This window comes from Ciona robusta, chromosome 8, assembly GCF_009617815.1.
Source record: "Ciona robusta chromosome 8, ASM961781v2".
Taxonomy (NCBI): Eukaryota; Metazoa; Chordata; class Ascidiacea; order Phlebobranchia; family Cionidae; genus Ciona; species Ciona robusta.
In genome coordinates, this window is record NC_143242.1 from 4,466,735 (window position 1) to 4,488,623 (window position 21,889).

General features: G+C 34.8%; 3 protein-coding genes across 3 annotated transcripts; 1 reads left to right on the top strand and 2 right to left on the bottom strand.

The window, feature by feature from the left end:
* Positions 1–336: 336 nt before the first annotated feature.
* Positions 337–10,997, bottom strand: LOC149732520 (helicase POLQ-like). Its single transcript, XM_089882851.1, has 20 exons — positions 10,747–10,997; positions 9,557–10,022; positions 8,943–9,118; positions 8,416–8,594; positions 7,863–8,003; positions 7,360–7,495; positions 6,669–6,874; positions 6,262–6,404; positions 5,635–5,754; positions 5,086–5,199; positions 4,630–4,762; positions 4,214–4,330; positions 3,799–3,901; positions 3,308–3,397; positions 2,818–2,960; positions 2,241–2,396; positions 1,757–1,930; positions 1,259–1,387; positions 859–978; positions 337–505 (listed from the first exon to the last, which is right to left on the bottom strand). Exons 1-20 carry the CDS (start codon positions 10,871–10,873, stop codon positions 437–439), a joined length of 3,042 nt encoding a protein of 1,013 aa, XP_089738977.1. The 5' UTR covers positions 10,874–10,997; the 3' UTR covers positions 337–436.
* Positions 10,998–11,112: 115 nt separating this feature from the next.
* On the bottom strand, positions 11,113–13,357 carry LOC149732521 (galactosylgalactosylxylosylprotein 3-beta-glucuronosyltransferase 2-like). The gene is made up of 2 exons (XM_089882868.1): positions 12,186–13,357; positions 11,113–11,836 (listed from the first exon to the last, which is right to left on the bottom strand). The coding sequence occupies exons 1-2, from the start codon at positions 12,811–12,813 to the stop codon at positions 11,568–11,570; spliced, it is 897 nt and encodes a 298-aa protein (XP_089738994.1). The 5' UTR covers positions 12,814–13,357; the 3' UTR covers positions 11,113–11,567.
* A 2,689-nt stretch (positions 13,358–16,046) lies between these two features.
* On the top strand, positions 16,047–21,881 carry LOC149732522 (claudin-1-like). The gene is made up of 4 exons (XM_089882871.1): positions 16,047–16,278; positions 17,253–17,344; positions 20,580–20,774; positions 21,127–21,881. The coding sequence occupies exons 1-4, from the start codon at positions 16,137–16,139 to the stop codon at positions 21,394–21,396; spliced, it is 699 nt and encodes a 232-aa protein (XP_089738997.1). The 5' UTR covers positions 16,047–16,136; the 3' UTR covers positions 21,397–21,881.
* The last annotated feature ends 8 nt before the right edge of the window (positions 21,882–21,889 follow it).

The window sequence follows — 21,889 nt, forward strand, 5'->3', positions numbered from 1 at the left end:
TCACTTACCAGCTAAATAATGTTGAAATATTGTGAATGCCTTAGAACTTTTTGAATGTACTTAATGAATTATTATTAAACAAATAAATAACATGATAAAAAACTATGTTATTCAAACTATTGACTTACCTTATTTACTTTAATAGCTTCAGCAATTTTAATGTTTCTGTATGTCAATTGAAGTGAAAATACAATTTAAATTAATCATTTTTAAAGCTACAATCTGTACGCTTATCTACAGACTTTAATAGGCAAAACTGTGTGCATGGAATGGGCAACCATAGATAAGTCGCTAAATTTCCTACCTATGAGGATATAAATGGGAATGACAACCAACTTAGGCCATTTCTAATTTGTAATTAAATACTGGAATACTGACATATAATTTCATAGAAATGATGTATAAATCAAGTGAAGGAATAGAAACAATATAAAAGTTATGTTGTTACAGCTTTAAGGTCTTCAACTTCTTCTTGAAGCGATTCAACTTTCTCTTCAAGTAATATCTGGTTATATAAGATGTCCAGGTAAAGTAGTTGTAATAGCTTTGACCAGACATGATGTTAAAAATGTCTTGGATGACATATCACCATTGTTATACAAGTTTTAAAAAATGGGTGACATTGACATCATCATGTTTTAACAACCCAGCTTTTATTTTGTGTGCAAATGAGTAGAGTCAAAGATACAGAACTCAACACACAACACTTAATCAGGCCACCTTTAACTCTAATCTTCTTTTTTTAAAAAGACATTAATTGGAGTAAAACATGGGCCTTAATAAAACCGACACTAATTTGTAAGTTTTTAAAACAAACCTAATCTATGAACAGTACAAACTATAATAGCATAACCTCACCTTTGCTGATGCTATCAGTTGAGCTGCTTGTTTTCTAGATAGATGGTCAATGGATTGACATAACGCTCCCGGTTGAGCCGTAGCAATGTGAGCCAGTGTTTTGAAACCACTACTTAATAGCTGGGAAGGGAAATCAGGTTTTATGCATTTTTTTTGTTGGCTTGTTAACATATTGTAAAGAATTACAGCAAGGTATTAAATTAGTTGTGTTAGAACTCGACGGTGAGCATGAGTTGTATGAATACATTTATGTCTGATGTATAAGAAGACACCCATGTTATAACTCAACAGTAGATGAAGTGTATGAATACACCATGTGTGTCTGGTGTATAAGGAGATATCCATGTTATAACTCGACAGTGTGTGTGAGGAAAATCATGATCACATGAATTTCACGAACCTGCTTAGCTCGTGTCATGCGAACTCCCGGGATTTCCATGAGCGGCACCAACTCAGCTACAGTGCAATATTGTAAAACTTGTATCAACTTTTCAATTAACGATTGGTAAGCCCATAACTCATCTAATTCCTAAACATAAAACAAAAATGAGTTCTTACAGCAAGGCACACCATAGGACCTGAGATTAAGGCCAGGATTTGCCTATTATCCCAACACATGGGGCTACAACCCATTTAGTGACCATTGGAGCAATTTCCCAGGTTTTGCCCACATGCCTATCAGTTTTTATCATTAAACTCTGTAGCCTTTTTGATGTAAGTGGCCAATCACTAAGCCTCAGCACCAAACTACCTTTTTCCATAAACAATACAAGTAAAAATGACCTAATAGTAATATAAAAAAACATATTTACAAAAAAAAACGAAATTTTGTGAGCAGAAGAAACAGTATTCTAAGTATTAGAAAAATTAAAAAAAAAATTACAAATAAATCTTAAACCTTTGTAAATAAGAGAATATGTGAAGCAAAAGCAGCGGCGTTTGAGAGAAGATTTTGTAGAAAACCACGAGGTTGATCAAACCTTGTTGAAACCTCCCATACTGACTTTCCTTTAAATAGAAGGTTAAGCATTAGGGTGACGTAGAATCTGTCAATCTTTGGTTGGTTGGCTTTCTGTTGATGAAAAGTACTGGTTAGTGCTGATATCATTTTGGTGTGTTCTTGAGCAATACACGTAACTGTAATTGCTTCAACCCAGTTGTCCCTTATGTGTGAGTGTGGGTTCCCTTATCTTGCTTAAAAACACACACCCACACCAGTGTTAGCAAGCTGTAAACCAGGTATCTTCTGGTTACAAGGTGGCACAGTATCATTGTGTTATGTTGTCAAACTCCAATAGCAACACACGTTATAAAATATGTTGCTAATATTATCTGTATATACGGCCTAAATATTTTTCTTAATAAAATTTTAAACAATTTACTTTTTTTCTTGGGTTCCTTCCAGACGCCCGCATTGTGATGTAACACTCCTCGATCCCAATAACTGTCGCTGCAGCTAATTCACCCGGTTCCAGTCGATTGATTTCATTCAAATAAACCATCCAATCAGGTGACACCATTGTGTCATATGGAGTTACCTGTGAAAAGTACTTTTTCAAGATTTGTTTAGTCAGCGTTTTTATGTAAATTACCAATGTCACTTTTGTAAAATTTTATGTAAATTAACTATGGTAGCCTATCTAAATACATTTTCTGAAATTTTTAAGATCTTTTTTAGCCAGCGCTTTTAAAGTTTTTTTAGCGGGGCAAGTCATTTTGCTATAAGCTTTTGGCCAGGTTTGTTGCATTACCTTAAATAGTTATCTTACTAATCTATAAAGGTAAAGTCTTATGGCAAGGCAAGCCCCAGTACCTGGGATTTATGAGATTCGGCCCATTACATAATACACCAGGTTATTTCTGTTTTATAAGATTGAGGTTCTACAACAAGGCTTTCCAAAGGACCTAGAATTTTTACCAGAGTTGGTCCATTATCCCTTGACTAATGTATCAACGTACCAGGTACAATAAATGAAGGTAGTTTTCTAACACAAGTCCTTGTAATCCATTCTTTAAATCATCATAAAGCTGATTGCTGATGTCATAATCAATTGAAGATTTAAAGGTTGCATTTCCGAGTTTAGTAACTTGAAAACTTCCATCTATTATAGTGTAATAATTGAACAGTATTGTGAAACAAACGAAACAAGAATTTATAGCACAGATTTTTAAAGCAAAAATATTTTATGTGAAAAAAATTAAAAATAACACAGATTTTATTAAGTTTTTATTAAGATTATATTAATTTATGAAACGGAGAATTAGTGGGAAAAATACGGCACCAAAAACATTTAATTACAAAGTGTTACAAAAAATGTAACTAAGGCCTATTTATCATTTTAAAAAATTAATATCCCTTTCTGTACATTTGTATTTATATTTCATAAAAATGAAGGCCTGTTGTATTTTTACCATAATTTTAAGCATATTTTTTAGGAATATAAAATACCGTTTGTAGACTCATCCATTCGAATCATGTTGACACTGAGTAGATGTTCAGTTGTTGAAGCTGATAGAGATTCTACATTTGTGGATTCGTCTGTAATTGTTTTTAAATGATTTGTAAGTGTTGGCATGATTAGGCATGAAGTGTTGCATGATAGGTATACAGTACAATACCTGGGTTGTTGGCCATACATTGAATATGAAGTATATGGGATCACTGTGTATGGTGTATAATAGGAGAACCATGGTATTACTTGACAGTGAGCATGAGGTATATCGTGTATGCATATCCAATTGTATAACACTCATGTTATACCTTGACAGTGAGCATGAGGTGTATGAATACACGACATGTGAAACACATTAAGACAAATATTTGCCACAATACATAAAGATAGGTTAGTGACAATAATAAAGGTATTTTATTATTATATTTGATGATGAAATAATTGCCACCTTAAGTTAGTTATCATCCAAGTAGAAACATTATAAAACCTGTTTCGAGTAAATGAGGTTTCTTTTCTTGAATCGTTGATATTTGAGTTGAAAAAAAAGTTTTTGAGAAAAAGTTTAAAACGTCTGAGGTCTTTGTGATTATCTGCAAACGATGGAATTAATTTTGGTGTTCTGCAAACACAGTTGTTTAGTGCACTTGCTTCTAACCAAAGGATACTGGTTCAAGTCTCATCGCTGCTACCATTGTGGGTGTATACTTGTATCTGTTCTTGCATAAGATACCTAACGACAATTTCTTTACCCAATGGTTAATAATGGGTTGTCTAAATTGTCTATATTACAGAAAAATCATCCTCCCCAAAGTTATATTTGCAAAGACAAAGCTAGTTACAATCATTTATTTGCATTTATATTTGCAAGAACACATAAACATTACAGAAATCATAAAACAAACCTTTAAACCAATAAGATTAAGCAGCAAAGTCCGAAATCCTTTCCCAGAATCATACATGAGGCTGCTGATACAAGTTTCCACTGGTCCTCCTATCAAGTCTACTACCTTTACTTGATCCTAGGAATAATTTGGTAAAACTTATTGTCCTAGCAGGCAGGCAAGTCAAACGGCAAATGTTTTGCCCAAAGACACATACGCCCACAAGCCTGTAACCTCTGGACTAAGAAAGGTGTCTTAACCACGGTTTTATGATGGTGAAAGCATATATAAAATTGTAAGCATGTATAATATAAAATTTAAGCTAATATAAAGAGAATTTTGGGTAATGGGCCAATTCTTGCCAAATCTTACATCTCGGTACGTGCCACACAAAAGGACCAACACCCACAAAAAACACACCGTCACTATTGCCTTACCTGAGGTTTTGAAACGATGAGAAAACTTTCACCTTTGGTGTCGATCCCCGCCCTCCCAGCTCGACCAATCATTTGCTTGTATTGAGATCGTGACATGAAGCTTCGACCAATGTGAGGCGAGCGTATGATGACTCTGTCGTTTCATTGGACGATGGTTAACCAATGAGATTCAGGGATTTTAAACTTACACAGAGTGATAGTTGTCAAATATAGGAAACCTCGTGGATCAAAGTAGAAAATGCAATATATTTTCGCTTTGTTTGTTTGTTTGTATAGACACCTGGCAGCTGTTCCAAAATTGGCGCCCTTTTAACGCTTGTTATTTCAAAAATAGTGCTCTTTCGCAAGAAGTGAAAAGTCTAAAATATTTTTCGGTATAAAACTTTACTGCTAAATAACATGAAGTTAATCCCATTTCAAATACACGCACAACACGCCAAATAGAAAACCTCCCACCTTCTTGCAGGCAGATTAACACCAGCTGCAAGGGTAGATGTGCATGTAATCACTGATAAAACTCCGTTACGATATCCATCTTCAATTATACGACGCTCGTCTGTTGTTAAACCACTGTGATGTAATAAATATATTATGATGAAACTGAAAGAATTAAATTATAGTAAAATAAGTAAATTATTGCTGACATTTATAGAACATATAAAACTAAAAACTGCATCAAATTTTTAATTTAAAATTGAGATTATCAATTTTTTATAGTCATGGTTGATCAGTTATTTGATTTGGTTGAGTTGCCTATTACAGCGGTTTAAAGTCTTTTTAACCTAATTTTTTGTTTGTTTTAGGAATTAGATATCAAATTATTAAAACAACGTAAAGAAAGAAATCAACAGCAAATGGCAGCCGTATTCTCTGTTGTTGTAAATATTAAACCATTTTTATTGCATTTCCTTAGCTTTTGAGTTTACTTTAAGCTCAATACATGGGTAGCAACTTGGTAAAAAACTAAATTACTAAATGTGTTTAAAACAACTCCCATTCACTTACCTATGGTGGTAAGCGACACCATATGGGATGGCACCTCTCAATACTTGGCAAATCTCACCCTCGTTACATAAACCTTCCAACATAGAGATCTTCTGTTTTACTTTTTGCTCCAGGAAATTCCTGTAAAAAATATAGTTAAAAATAATTAACATAATATTGTATGTGGGTGAGGTCCTTGTCAAGGAACTGGGATTTAGACCAGATTTGTCCCATAACTTAATGGGTTACCCATAAATTAATAAAGAACCAGCTAAAACGAAACAAACCGAAATATTATTTAATTAAGAATAAAATCTTTCAGTGTCATGTACTATTTGAAGACAGCAAATCATAAATGAAATATAGTGAAGTGAGTGAAGATGGGACATTAAAATATTCTTTTTTCTCGTCCCATTAGGTAGTAAACAAAGAACAATCATAGAATTCTAAAATATTCCCCCTACCCACATAGACCGTTGCTAATTGTTTAAAACACGATCAGGATATTTGGATATTATGTGCTGAAGATGTCCCATTTTTCCCCAACAGTACTACATTACCTTAACTATATTATTGCGTTGAGGTTAAATGAAGAGCTGATAATGCTAAAGATACTGTTAGTATACAGGACAACTAGAATTGATATACCTTGGTAATAGCTTACATATCATCTTAGCAACATTTTCACAATTTTTCTTGGTTGGGCAGAATATGAGACAAGAATGTTGGGGTATAACTTCTAATACAAGGCTTACAATATGGTCTGTATCTCCTTTTGCAATTTCTTTAGTCTGGGCAAAGGTCAATAAATGTTTTAGGCAAAACCTTAAATAGTTTTAAATGACAAATTTATAGCATTTACAAATCTTTATAAATCGAAAACATTAAGTTTTAAGGCCTTTTTTTCTGAAAAAAAAATAATTTTGTTGAGTTAAAAGACAAATTATGTCAGAAGCCAGAGATAATTTATAAAGACCTGATTAATAAATACATGGAATTTATAAATATGCAAAAACACGTACAAAAAACAGATTTCTATTCTGCTCCAGCCTCACCTGGTGGCCAATCATCCGATGGAATTCCAGTCTTTCCTCTGGACATAAAGTTGCTGAGTCAACTTTAAACACTGAGTCAGCAACTTTGACGAACTCGTCCAATGCCACGGGACGAAAGTTGTCGGTAAAAACGTCAGCGTTCAAAAACTTTTGTAGATCAGGAAGATTGCTTAATGTTGCGGACATACCAATGATTTGAGTGGAACCTGGATATATTGTTTCTATGATAACAGCATAACTGAGAGTGAAAATAAAATTCAAGTGCGCTTTTTTTTAAATTTGTAAGCTAGACTGTGCATCGGCGTGGCAACCATGGATAAGTCACCAAAGTTCCAAAACCCACAAGGATATAAATGACCAAACCAACCAAAATTCGTGTTTGCTTATCCACACAATGCAATAGCTTCAGCAACTCGACTATGAGCATGGGAGTGGCAACCATAGATAAGTCACTCAATTTTCCGCCAACGAGGATAGAGTAGAGTGGGGGTAGATGGGATACTTTTGGCATATAATATCCAAATATCTTGATCGTGTTTAAAACAGTCTATGGGAGTCGGGGATACAGTTTTATAATTCAGTGAAAATTGTTCGTTTACCACCAAATAGGACACGAAATTAGAAGGAAAAGGTGTTCCATCTTCCCCCACTCTACTATATAAATGACAAAACTGCAACAACATACGCGTACCTGATACATGCATAACCTTAGTAAGCATAGTTTCAACGGTAGACCCTCTCCTACCCCCCTCCCCGATCATATGAAGCTCATCAACAACTATTAAACCAAGCTCACTCAACCGTGAGGCTTCCACCAATGAGTTTACCTAAAAATAATTTAATTTTCAAATGGCGGGATACTATAATGAACATAGGGGCGCATGAGGTTACATGTTGGTGTTAGCCTAATTTTTTAAAACTGGAGTCAGTAGACTGACAGTTACATCAATGTTTAGCACTCCAGATTTAGGGGAAAAGCGGCTTTTACTTTGCTGTTAGATGTCTATATAGGTGAGAGCATCCAAAGTATATTTTGCGTTTCAGAAAAAGTTCCCTATGTTTGACCGTTATTGATAGAACAGCATTTAAACAATGTCATCCGAGATTATGCTAAAATTTAAAACTAGTTTGTATTTGAAATCTCTAATACTCATTAAGTGTTACTGTATTTTATTAAATATATAAACACCATACCAGCGTATTTGCTTTCTCAATCGTACAAACATAAAGAACATTCCGTTTCCTTCTTTTCCTTGGTGGAAACCTCCCTTTGCCTGCAGCATATTCTTCAACTAAGAAACCAAGTTCGACAGCAAACTGTGCGAGGCTTTGGATCTAGTGGAATAGAAATAAAACGGTTGAAATGCAGAATTTTCTTTTTATGTGGAAAAGGTCCTATTGCGCAATAAATGTGTATTTATGCTTATATAAGTGGGTACACAGATTTTCTACTCTATATGGGTTTTTCTACTTTTTTCTACTCTATATGGATGAGGTCTTAAGACATGCCAGGGGTTCAGGATTTGGTCCAGTATTGGATCATTACCGTCCAATTAAGACCTTAAATGAAGTGAAAATACAACTCAGTTTAGTCACGATTATCGTCTTAAGATATTAAAACAGGTTTATTGGTTTCCTAAATTAGTGTTGTGAATTTTTGGGAATCAAAACCAGTCATGCAATCTGTTAAAGCAAGTGCCAAATACAACACATAAACATTTCTTTATTAAACAAAAAACCAAGCTACCTTTTCTTGCACAATTGCCACAAATGGTAGAACAAACACAGCATCTTTCTTCTTACATAATAATTCACGGAATATTAAAATTTCGGCGACCAATGTTTTACCACCACTAGTTGGCAGTGAGTAAATTAAATTCCTCCCCTCTTTGACACCATCGAGTGTCAGACACTTATGCTGCCAATCTACAACAAAATAAAAATTTATGCAAAACAAAATTAATAATTTTGGGGAAAAAAAATTGAGGGAAAATATAGAGTTCTGGAAGGAAAAAACTTTGAAAAAATAAAGCTGTGTTAAATTAAAGCATGAGTTGGAATATGATCATGGATTGATATTTACTTTATCTTGTATAATGTTACAGCAAAGCCTACTCAGTTTTTAAGAACATAAGTTGAAATTATTATAAACAGAAAAACCTCAGTTTTTACAACAGTGTCAGTAGATATACAAACAATACAAACTTAAAAGAAAAAATTCCGATAAGCCACATTGGAAATCTATTACAGTAATTATACGCGAATAAGACGTACCATAAACAGACTTTATCCCTCTTAAAGTTCCTAATAAAGTTTTAACTTTAGAAGGCAATCCATAGTAAGGCCCAATATCTTGAGTTAATAATTGTTGTGTGGGTGGATGGGGCGGTTTGGTACGTAGTATGTTGCTTGTTTTACTAGTTGGGGTCCGATGAGCATTTTCTAACAACCTGTGAAGCGAGAAAGTTTACAAGAAAATCATTTAATAAGCCAACTATATCATAAACAAAAATGTAAAACCAATTTTTATGGGAAGAATTGTGAAACCAACTACATATATTAGAAACCTATCACTCTTAAATTGGGTAAATAGGCAATAGTATGGAATTCTTTACCACATTATAGATTAGGCTGGTGGATAGTGTTAGAGGTTTGTAGTTAGGGTTATTAGTTAGGGAGTAGGGGCAACTTGTTATATGGGTTAGTGCCAGTGGGTAATTGTTATGTCTAGCTAGCAGATAATCTAGAATAAGCAAATACATACATTTTTTTTATGGGTGAGGTCCTTGTCATGGGTCACGGATTTAGGCCAGATTTGGCTCATTATCCCAACACCCGGAAAGACCATTTAAGACTATGACACTGCATATACATACATATTTAATCACCTGTCTTTCATTCTTCGTGCTAAACCACTCACGTTTCCAGCTTTAACTTGTGGTGTTGATTGAGCGATTGGTGTCTTGGTTTTGACCGGAGTTTTTATGTGATTTTTATTTTCCTTTTCTTTCATTTCTAACAAACATTGACGTTCTAATAAAGATAAATCCATGTCTCCAAAAGTTGAATCATTTTGTTGTTCTTGCTGTTTTTCTTGTTGTTGTTGTTGTTGCTGTTGTTGGTTAGATGGGACAATGTCATTAAACTTCATGCCCTCTCTAAGTTGTTTTGCTTCATTTTTGCTAACATCCGCACTTTTTTGTTTTACGCTTGTTTCAAAAATGTCTGAATCAAATAAATCGATCGTCTCCGAATGTACTGTGATGTCACTAACGTCAAATAAATCAGTAGGCGAGGGTGGGTTGTCAACTATGGTGGTTTCTTTTCTTGACTGAGCGTTCGGTATTTGCTCTTCTACAAATGAATAGAACACCATAAATAGTGTGATTTTTCTTTACATGTAATGTAGCAAACCAGTATACAATTAGGGATGCACATTACAGAATTTCGAATCCATGAGATTCGAATCCTTTTGTATTCGAATCTTATTACGGGATTCGGTATTCTGTTTAATGATGTCATTACACGTCATCTCATATACTATATTAACAATTTTTGAAACGTATTAATTTTGAAAAAAAATATTTTTGTGTTTGTGGGACTTTCGAGAGTAAACGTTTCGTAACGTCTTTTCATAGCCTGCTATACGTTTCATGACGCAAAAACTACCCAATAGTACAATTTTTGATCATTTTACAGCTCATGACCCAACAAGGCTGCTATGAAAGGGTCAATAAACTGACTTTTGTGGGTAAAATTTCTTTTTCCTATAAATATAAAAAGATTCGAAATTCTAGATTCGGAATTCTAGATTCGAAATAAAGTATTCTAGGATATCCTAGAATACCTAATTATTCTGTAATGTGCATCCCTATATACAATGTAAACCCACTTGTATAAAAGTTTAATTTTGATCTAATATATATGATTATTTCAATATTTTATTGAACTATTTTGTCCCTTCCTTAAGGGTAATGAAGGTAAAAATAGAAAATTCCTTTTTGGGCCTAAATTATTAGGTTTAAATTATAACAACAATAAAAAAACAGATACAAAATGTAAGCGTCAATAAAATTACCTAAAGAATTTGACTTGTTCGCTATTGAAACTTCTGACTGCCGTTCGAATTCAGCTAACATTTCAAAACTCATTTTTCTTCGTTTTCTAGCAGCGTTTGTCGACATTTTTCGTTTATAAGAAGACATTTTACTTTAATTTTAACTCTTGTTTTCAATTTTAATTTTCGCGCTGGTGTATTGGAGGGAAACCCCCAAATTAATTCTATATTATAAAGATGCAGCCTGGTCGTGTCCGTTTTGTTTTGGGGAGTATTGACATAGTTTAGTTATTCGTTTAAAAAAACATAAGAGACTTTACAATTATGGTAATTAATAGTTTAAACCAAAATAAGTAACCTAAGTATAGAATCCTAAAAAACAGCATCAAAAATTATGTTTTGTTTAATAACGAACACGTAAAACAAAAAACCAACCAATATGTGAATAATATAACAAGACCCAGATAACAGTAAAAATACCCATATAGCATAGCAGTACATCGTTTATTTATAAAATAAGCACATGTGAACCCATTTAGTGGTAGTAGTTCAAATCAGGGCGTTTTTACACATCAGCAGAAGCTGGAAACTAGAATTTTCGAGTTTTAATTACGTTTCGTAGTAAACTGTCTTGTCATGTATAAATAAATGAATGCAATCTAAATGTTAAGTGTATCGCAAGAAGATACATACGCTCACAATGAAAGAAGCGCAAAACACGAAACGAACCCTCTGGGCCTCAGTACAGCGCGATAACAACTGTTGTACCAAACAAATATGAACTGAAAAAGCTGGAATTCTTAAAATCAACAGTTAAAACCCTGTCTTGTGTTATATTTGTATTACACTTCAATAAGGGTGGCATTATAACGAGCTATTGCATATTTTTCGTGACTAATATTCGTGACTTCTGTCCTTGTATGCCACACCAATACTTCATCGCAATGTTTTCCTTCAATAGTTTTAGGTGTGAGACCTAAGTCAACTAGAAAATCATCTTCTAGTGTTGCCACGTCTTTAAACGTAACGTCAGGTTTCTGTAAAAGCAAATCCGTATGAACACAGAATCCTGCCATGTCAACTTTAAATTTTCTTTTTTCGACTTTCCATCCTGTAATAAAAAAATAATTTTGGTAATTGAGGTCAAATGGCCTTAGGTTTCCTTCTCGTTTACTGTTTCATTCGGTAGGAAACAAAGAAACCTGTTTATATACCCATATCTTTACGACCCTGAAAGAACGTTGTTATTCGTTAAAACACGATTGGGGAATATGGGATATTATGTGCTAAAACGATATCCATCTTACCCCACAGTACTATAAGCTAGAAACTAAAACACATCTAAGATTTGATGGCAAACAATATAGAGTTGTTAAAACGCGTTGTGGGGTTTTTAAAAATTAATTTATTTTAATATGTACTCGCAGAAAAATTATATATACCAACTCCTTAATACACACCTGTCCGCCATTTTTGTACCCTTTCTCCTCTGCATACAACTGGTCCTTCGTATAAAACCTTCCCAACCAAACCAACAGGCCAAACTGCAGCAATTTTCGTTGTCCGCATTTCTTCAAATAGTCGAAGGTCATACGTGTTATCGTCATCCATAAAATATACAATTCCTTTCTCCTTTCTCGCAAGATGGTTTCGAACCCAATTAAGGGCAAAGTTTCTTGTCAGTAAATCCTTTGGCCCATGCCCGATACGCTTCCCGTTCTTCTTACACAGATGAGTTACATTCAACCCTGATTTCTTTAGAAAGTTCGAAACCAAAGGAGTTTTCCCTTTCGAGTCCTCAATTACTACCCAGTGAAAGCTTGGAATATGTTTTATCATATGCGAAAGTCTTGTTAATTCCGCTTTTTGTTCGGGCCTCTTGTAAGTCGACGTTATAGCGTAAATCTTAACGCTTGGTGACGTCACTAGTTTCGCATTATTTGACGTCAGAGCTGACGTAACGTGTGACGCCACAATCTTTCGGTTGGGTGTTGAAGACCTTTCTGTCACATCAATATTAACAAAGGCAGTCCCCAAAATTAATAAAGCCATTATAATGACAACATATAAAAATGACAAATATTTCATCCTACAATCCTTCTATGGTTGCTTGACTCTGTCTTGAAACACAAACAACACACCCGTACTGTAACTACTGTCGCTTCATTTATTCAGCGCTGTGCAGAAATTAAAAGACGCTATATGCGATGCAATATGATAAAATGAAACAACGTATAGCGGGAAAGAAATGAATATCCGGTCTTCTCAAATTACGATACAGTATTTCTATACATAATTGCAAAACCGTTTTCACAGATTAAGAAAAGTATTGACTGATGTGAAGAAACGGCAACCCTGGCTAACTAGTTTGGTAACTTCGATGCATGAACTATAATTAGAAATTCTATTGTAATAGATCATGCATGGTGTAGGCATGTCTATATAGTCAGCGTGGAAAGCCTAATCGAAGTAGAGGTAGGTCATTAAAGTTCCTAATCAAAACCTCAACACATATTTAAGTTCATACAAACTGTTACTAAGTTTTCTTTGCAATTCGGTCTTTACTGCGTTGCAAGCTTTACTACACAAATTTGGTTACATAGCACGTTACAAGTTACTAAAGAAACCTCACTGCAGCAGTTATTCTGGTGTAGATACAATCTCGTACGTACATAGCTCCGAGCGTAATTGGCTCGCCGCAGTGGCACAGTGGCACAGTGGTTAGCGGCTAGCCAGCTACCTATTTAGTTTATCAGTTCGAGGCCTGATGCCGCTAGCGCTATGGACGTGTGTGTGTCCACTCTGAATGGTAATTGCTTCAGCCCAGTTGACCCTTGTGGGTTGATCAAATTGTCATACATTCATTACGAGAAAAAATTGAACAAATCATTACCACAAAGTTTCATACATCGTAACTCGTATAAGTGGTTACGAATTGTATAAAACAGAACACCCGCGTGTAATAATGTATGGTGTATGAAACACCTGTTTATTAATGTATGATGTACACCTGTGCCATAACTCGACGGTAAGCATATAAGATGGATATGGCCACATCAGTAATAAACACCGAATTTTCGCAACATGAAAGAATATAAAGGATACACCTCATGTATCAAATATTGTAAAAAGATACCCATGAATACATTATAAATATAACAACTTTCAATGTCGTTTTGCTTTGTCGCAGCTGAAACGTATCGCCCTATACTGTTGCAACATTCCCCCACAACTACTTATATATCGGGTATCATTCATACCAACACCAGGTTTCGATGGGTTTTAGCATTGTATTTAAAGGTTGGGTTTATATAGCAGGGTAGTAAACAAAGAACATTAAGAGAACTGTAAAACCATATCCTCACAACTCCCATAGAACGTTGTTAATTGTTAAAAACACGAACATAATATTGCGATAACATGTGCAAAAGATGTCTCGTCTTCCCCCACCCGACTATACATGGTTCTTGGTTTCACTCATCTATATCGTCCCATTTAATAGTAAACAAAGAATATTTACTAAATTATATATCCGTATCCCCACTTTAAAGGAGCAAATTCACGTTATATTTCACGACCGAAAATCGACACAATATAACAGGTCCCTGAATTTCCGTTCTGTACAAAATATCTAAGTTCTTTGTCTTAAGTCTGGTTACCTCATACGTCATATCACGATAGAAATGGGATTTTTACCACGGCCCGGAATTGAACTTGTAGGGCCTTCCGCGGTTCAGTCATTTTAATGTCTGGTGTCTGAATACGAAACATTCATAGCACTTACAAAGTAAAATGACTTCCTTTAATAATTGTTTCCAATACTAAGAAATATTTGAGTCATTTATAAGTAAGTTAAGTATAATAGGGTGGGGAAAGATGGGACACCTTTTCTTTCTATTTTCTCGCCCCATTTGGTAGTAAACAAAGAACATTCAAAGAGTTAAACCGTATCCTCATGAAACATAAAACCGTATCCTCATGACACACCCATAGACCGTTGATAATTGTACGAAACACAGTCAGGATAATTGGATATTATGTGCTAAAGGTGTTCCATCTTTCCCCACTCTACTATATGTAAAGTTTTTTTTTTTGTAAAAGTGTTAAAAATACGTGACTGTTGAACCTTCGAAACCTAACGTAAATTTGTATTCAAATAGACGCGACATAATAGGTAAATACATTACTTAGTGCATGCATTTATACGTTGCAACATGCAACGAGTTATATGCAAATGCTTGTATTGTTCCATTTGGTAGTAAACAAAAAAATGATTTCAGAATTATATAACCATATCCCCGCGACTCTAAAACCGTTGTTAATTGTTAAACACGATCAGAAAGTATATGGGATATTATGTGCTAATGGTATCCATCTTGCACCACGGTACCATAAGTGCATATGTTGTTAAAAGTTAGCAGTTCAGTTAGGTTTAGTTACAGTATCTTATTTCTTGCCTAGATCTAAATATGAGAGAACAGAAACTAAAAGAACTAAATTACGTCTCGCAGAATTCGAAGGGGTTTTCGTGTATTGTGCTTAACAATGCTTTTATTGTTGTGGTTTTATAATAATATTTCTCGTCGAATCGTTGCGGTTATTTCTCCTATAAGTGTCTTTAACTATTACGTCACCGTTTTCGTTACCTGGCCGCGTCCTCAGATTTCCTATGTGACGTCACATAGAGCATTGTGAGTCGATCACCTGATCCATGAAAATCGCGACGCGGGACGTCTATTCTCATAAGGGCTTCTCCAAAAAAGGCTCGAAGTGGGGTAAAGTGGTTCTGAAGCGGCCAGCCGGAACATACGGCATAAGGAACACAGGGCAATACAAAGGTTTGAAATGAAAGAGCTTGTCACAAAACCTAGGTTACCACTCGGCGAACAGGCAGTTTTCAAATGCTGGTTGTATTGGGTTGACAGGCTTTAGATACTTCTGGATGCGAGGCATAGTTTGTATAAAATTCGTACATTAAAGTGTATTCGTGTATATACTGCGATATTAAATTAAAATTTAAAGGGTTTTATTTTAAAAGGCAAGATAGATTTTAGTTTGACGTTGCGTTTACAAATTACTGTGGGGTAAGATGGAAATCGTTAGCATATAATGTTCAATATTTCCTAGTCGTGTTTTCAACAATTAACAACGCCCTTTTTAGGAGTCGTGAAAAGTGCTTTTAATAAGAGTGAGGTGTAGGCAAAAATCGACAAAGCAAAATATTTAGCACAAAATATTAAACTAATTTAATTTTTATAATTCCTTATAATTTAAAAACTGTTTTTAATTTCAACTACTGTACAGCGTTATACACAAAACTTGATTGTTTTTTTCTGTACAAGCAGATTTTAAGGCTCGAATTTTCTGCCAATAATATATTTACATTTGAAAAAGCGTTTGATTTGTTAAAAATGGCAAACAGCTCTCTACAAGCAGTCGGCCTTGTACTTAGCGTCATAGCTGCCGTGTGTACAACCCTGGCAGTTATTTTACCAGAATGGAGAAAGAATGATCCTAAAGGTGAAGTCATAGAGGCGGTTGTTCGTCATCAAGGTTAGTTATGACGTATGAATGGCATTTGGAAGTATTTTTTGGCAACGATTCGGCCAAAAGTAAGAAAACAATATAGTGGGGGAAGATGGGACACCTTTGGCACATACCATATCTAAATATTCTGACCGTGTTTTAAACATTTAACAACGGTCTATAAAAGTTGTGAGAATAAAATTTTAAAATTCTTCGAATATTCTTTGTTTCATACCAAATGGGACGAGAAAATGGAATGAAAAGGTGTTCTATCCCCCCCATAGATTAAAAACCTTAAAAATGGGATTTTAAAATAAATTTATGTTAAAAAATAGGTACCCATATAAAATAGGGATATGTTCGTATGCATACAAAACATGCAAAATTACGTTTTGGTTTCCCAAAATAAACATTTTCCAAACTCTGTCAAAAATACGCGTGGGCGTAAAAATATCAATCAATTTAAATTTAAACTGACACCTTAAAAGCGAAAACTGTATGGAATCAGTGCAACCTTATCTTTTAAGTTGGCGATAACAAAAGTAAAATAGCAAGTCTGAAAGTGAACACAAGTGCCCTTCAAAGGGCAATTTACTCCACAATTTTACAATTATATAGACTTGGCTGGCTCAAGTTCTAGTTAATATGGGAAACAAGCGTTTAACAACAGTTTATGTTTGGTTATTTCGTTTAAATGGACTGTAAAACAAATTAAGAGCTGGGTTTAGTATTTCTGTATGTTTAAAAATTGTGATTCTATTATACCGAGGAGCAAGATGAATACCGAATAGCGCATAATATCAATTATTTCCTAATGGTGTTATTATCAATTAACAACGATTTTAAGAGAATAAAAACATACACCTTTCCGCAACTTATAACTGTAGCCCTTTGGTTAACACAACTTTTATGCGTTCTGTGACCAAGTAGAATGTATGTCACTCAACCAAACAATATACTTTGGGGTTAAGCACATATCTAAACCCTTCGTTCTGTTTCAGGTATTTGGTTGAGGTGTACTTCTTACTCGACTGGTATTTGGCAATGCGATGACTTTGATGCTTTCTTTCTCGGTCTCCCTGCTCAGTTGCAGGTAAGACTTCATTCCGGTTGTTTTAACTTTTATTGGGAGTATATGGACAAATCTCTGGCTCCCTGTCGATTTTTAATATGGGTGATGTATACTTGATTTGACTTGTTTTACCACAGCCTATACTAGAGATATCTCTAGTATAGGCCGTGGTAACACAAGATATCTCTAGTATAGTCCAAAGTTAGTATAGACCAAGTTAGGAAACGGCGCTCGTGTCCGCCATTATGGAGCCCACAAAGCGTGAATCGCCTATACAAATGCATGGTCGGCATGTGTTCATGTAGTTCTTGTAAGCGATACAAAGCTAGAAAACCCGTATAGCGGTTGTTTTAACATTTAACATATAATTTCTAATATAATTCTTGTTATATAATATTAAATCTAAGAATTAATGTGAAGTAAATTAATATTTTGACTGGTTTTCAGCGTACAGTGTGGTTTAACAGGATACTTAACGTTGGCGATTAATACTAGCAGCAATCAGCTTAGTTTACATAATAGTATATGATCATACCTACGAATCTGCAGAACCAGTATATACTACATTTATAATTCAACATGAGTGGCCATGTAGCTCCAAACTGCTTAAGTACTAGCAGATAAGGTGTTCGCGTATTCCGATTTCATAAAGACCAAGAACGCAGAAAAGGTAGCTTATTAATTCAAGCAGAGGATCAAAAATAGTAACTCAGTATTGTTTACCACAATGTCACTTCGATATTAGGCAAATTTTAAAAAGATTCCTTAAGTTTCGTTACCGGGTATACGTGTTAAGTTTGTGAGCCAAAAAGTAAAATCACGGCAATTTACATGTAAAACTGCAGCTAGATACACTAGTATATGTTAATGTTATGCGTTTTTGTTTGTATTTTTATATTTTAAACATGTTCTTTTATATTTCTGGTTGGTATACTTGATATTTTCTGTTTTTTTACTCATTAATCGATCGAGTGTTCAATAAAATTTGATTCTTTATGTGAGGTTTATTATTGTGATAAGATATAACATTAGTAGAAAGCCATTTTTACGCGCAGAAGTGCTTGGTTCTTAAAAATCGCATTACTCGCATTACTGCACCCAGCAATGATAAAATGCTATGCGGTGGGCTCCGTAATGGTGGCGTCTATGACGTCATAGACGCGCGACAATGGATAACAAGACTCGTTGTTTTACAATCCGTTTCCTAACTCGGTCTATACTAACTTTGGTATAGTCTAGTATTAGGCCGTGTTTTAACTAAATGAGACTGTGTTATTGGTAGTATACTGTACTGATAAATCTCAGGCTCTCTGTTGATTTTTAAATTGGTTGTTTTTCTACACCAGCCACACACGGTGTATTCATTTACTTATGCTCACTGTAAAGTAATAAATTTGAATTTTTGGGAAGTTTTCCACTGTTTTTTTTTTAAACAAAATCATACATTGATTTCACAGCCAGTATTAGTCATGGTTTATATTGGTTTCAAGCGGGCAATAACACAAGTTTAACTTGAAGTCAGGCAATCTGTTATAGCTAGGGTTACGGTGTTCGGTTTTCTGTAATAATTTACCGGTGAAATCCAATGGACCAGAAAACCAGTCAAAATATGAGCTTGAATGCCTTTTGTAAAGGTTGGGCTTTCTGTTGTTAAAGTGAAACTTCACAAAAGTTTATCTCTCAGTGAATACGTATTATGTCCACCTATTCCTATACAGTACGACGGGCACTGTTAGCACATAATATCCCATATTTTCTAGTCGTGTTTTAACAACGTTTGTTTGGTTGTGACGCAATTAAAAACGTTCTTAAGTCGTTTAAATAAATCATATGTTTAAATAGATTGGTAAATATTCTTTATTACTACCAAATGGGACGATAATTGAAAAGGAAAACATAAAGATAAACCATCTTACCCCAACCTACTATAACTTATTTGATCAGTACAAAAGTAAAATAGTGTTGTACTTATAATGAATGCTATATAAACAAAACCTTTGGGGAAGTGGCTTGCGGTTTTTAACAAAACTGAAACAGTTTGAAAAGCACTTAACTCGAACAAGTTAAATGTGGTTGGCAAGCACATAACATGGACAACTACGATAGCGAATACCAATTTCTTAAAACAACGAACAGAAAGGAAAAAGCAACAAAACTACAGTCTTTAAAACACAAAGTAAAAACTACTTGAGAAAAAGAGACAAATACGAGCGTCACTGCAAAACCCACAATATAAATTAACTTATATATTAAGACAGCAAAACAACGTCGTTTTTTGAGTCGTGAGGGTAAGGTCATCACAATTTGCTTACCGTCAAATGGGACTAAAACGATAATGAAAATGTGGACTATTTATATATACCCCAAAACGTAATATATAGTAGGATGGGGGGAGATGGGATACCTTTTCTTTTTTATTTTCTCTTCCCATTTGGTAATAAACAAGCTTTAAAAGAATTATAGACCGTTTACTCACGACTCCCAGCCCACTATTACCTGTTTAAAACACGGTCAGGATATTTGAATATTAAGTGCTAAAGGTGTCCCGTCTTCCCCCACTCTACTATATATGTTGTGAACCAACGACCATGTAACATATAGAAGAATACGACGTTTTAAACAACATTAAACGCAAATGAAGTTAGCAGACGAAAACACGGGAATCAGATACCACAGACGCTTGGTTCTATTCAATTTCTTATCGAAACATCATTCCATTATGCTTGGACTGTTTTGAACAAAGCGTTAAAACGTCTTTAAAGCGTCCTATACGAGACCTGTCCTACACTGTACATGCTAAATCGATTCTAAATCGATTAATATCCAACTCTGGTGACAAGAACTTTTTACAAAACTTTTTAATACACACAGTTACAAATAACACTTTAACTTTCAAAAGCATTAATGATGGTTTTAATTTTGAAAAGAAACGATTGGAAATGACGACATGTGTGTCATGTATTACACAATATATCAAATGATCACTACATGGTAGTTATCGATGACAAAGGTATTTCATATATAAACGCCTCAAAATTGAAGCGCATGAATAAATGATGAAAATGTCGTGTAATCGGAGAGTGCACATGTGTTGTTCATGAATACCCTTCTGTGTATTATTATAAGAAGACTTTAATTTAAAATTGAGCATAGTTATAAAAACTTCTTTTCATATTTTGTGGAATTTTTTACCAGCAGCGTGGGCTCTTAAATTATACTGATGTATTTAACTAAACGTATTTCTCTTAACCCGCAGGTAGCTAGAGGTTTGGCGCTTTGTTCCGTAGTGTTCGGTTTCTTCGGGATTATGTTGTCAATCTTCGGTATGGAGTGCACAAGGTGTATTGAGAATAACCCGAAAACAAAGACTAGAATCGCTCTCATCGCGTCTGGCTTCTTTATCGCTTCTGCATTGAGTATTGGGATCGCCGTGTCTTACTATGCGAGCCAGGTGAGTGTGTGTAAGTATATAGTGGGGAATACGACAGAAAAAAAAAACAATAAGAAAGATATCTTGTTTTCTTCGTACCGTGGGGTACCGACAGTCGTTAAAACGCAATTTCCGTTGTGTGTCTGCCGAAGGTTATGTGAACTCTGTTATGTCTCGCCACACATCTCGTCTGGAGTCGAGCAATCTAACATAACTGTACAACCATAGTCTACTGAAGTGTACTATACGGCGCCGACCGAAATATTCCTTGTTTACTACCAAATGGAAAGATAAAGATAAAAAATCCGACTTATACCAACAACTTTACCTTAAACTACAGAAACAAACCATTCTAAATTTGTATTACGACTAGGTCGCGCAAGAGTACACGGCCTCCAGCATTCTACTTGTCAATGACCTTGGACAAAGATACGTGTTCGGTTCATCTCTCTTCCTAGGATGGGCTGCCATGGCGATTGGAGTCCTTGGAGGAGCAGTGATGATGTGTGGAAGCTTCTACGTTGATAGGGAGGAGGATGAATATTGGAACAAAGGAAAAGTAGGACGAGGAGTCAGGAGAATGAGGAGCAGCTTCCGTCAGAGCTTCAGACCAAGAGTTACAAAGGATGCAGATTACGTCTAATTTTCAAAGGAATTGCTACTAACAAGTTCAAGCTGTTTGTAGAAAACACATTTAAGTTGTTTTATTGTGGCAAACTGCTCGTTTAAATCAACGAATTTCGTGCGGGCTGCGATCTGTTAAAGTTGTTTGTTTTGTATTTAAACCAGCAAATGTTTTGGCAACGATAAGGCCAAATTACTTATAGAGCTATTCTTAGACTGTTACTTCATCACTTTTTTCTATGTATTCTTTATCAAGATACTTTGTTATTTTTTTCATCTTCTAATTTTGAACCAAAACTTTTTTGGCGGTTGAACCTAATCCGTGTATATTGAAGCATAGTTTTCCCTATTCTTAGCTACTGGCCGTAGGCTGCTTTGCAGCGTGTGTTTTGTAAAGCCTTTAAAAACAAGGAGTAGTAAATAGAAAAATCATTAAAAACTTCTTTTTTTTTAAAACAGTGTTTCAGTACTGTTTTTAAGTGTCGAATTAATGTAACCTATCTATTCTCGCG

Excerpts from the sequence above, each read along its gene's own strand:
- LOC149732522 (XM_089882871.1), top strand. The coding sequence starts at position 16,137 with ATGGCAAACAGCTCTCTACAAGCAGTCGGCCTTGTACTTAGCGTCATA. Across the intron at positions 17,345-20,579 it reads GTCTCCCTGCTCAGTTGCAG|GTAGCTAGAGGTTTGGCGCT; the intron begins GTAAGACTTCAT and ends CTTAACCCGCAG. Across the intron at positions 20,775-21,126 it reads TGTCTTACTATGCGAGCCAG|GTCGCGCAAGAGTACACGGC; the intron begins GTGAGTGTGTGT and ends TATTACGACTAG.
- LOC149732521 (XM_089882868.1), bottom strand. The coding sequence starts at position 12,813 with ATGAAATATTTGTCATTTTTATATGTTGTCATTATAATGGCTTTATTA. Across the intron at positions 11,837-12,185 it reads GGTACAAAAATGGCGGACAG|GATGGAAAGTCGAAAAAAGA; the intron begins GTGTGTATTAAG and ends TTTTTATTACAG.
- LOC149732520 (XM_089882851.1), bottom strand. The coding sequence starts at position 10,873 with ATGTCTTCTTATAAACGAAAAATGTCGACAAACGCTGCTAGAAAACGA. Across the intron at positions 3,902-4,213 it reads TTAATCTTATTGGTTTAAAG|ATAATCACAAAGACCTCAGA; the intron begins GTTTGTTTTATG and ends CATCGTTTGCAG. Across the intron at positions 979-1,258 it reads GCATGACACGAGCTAAGCAG|CTATTAAGTAGTGGTTTCAA; the intron begins GTTCGTGAAATT and ends TTCCCTTCCCAG.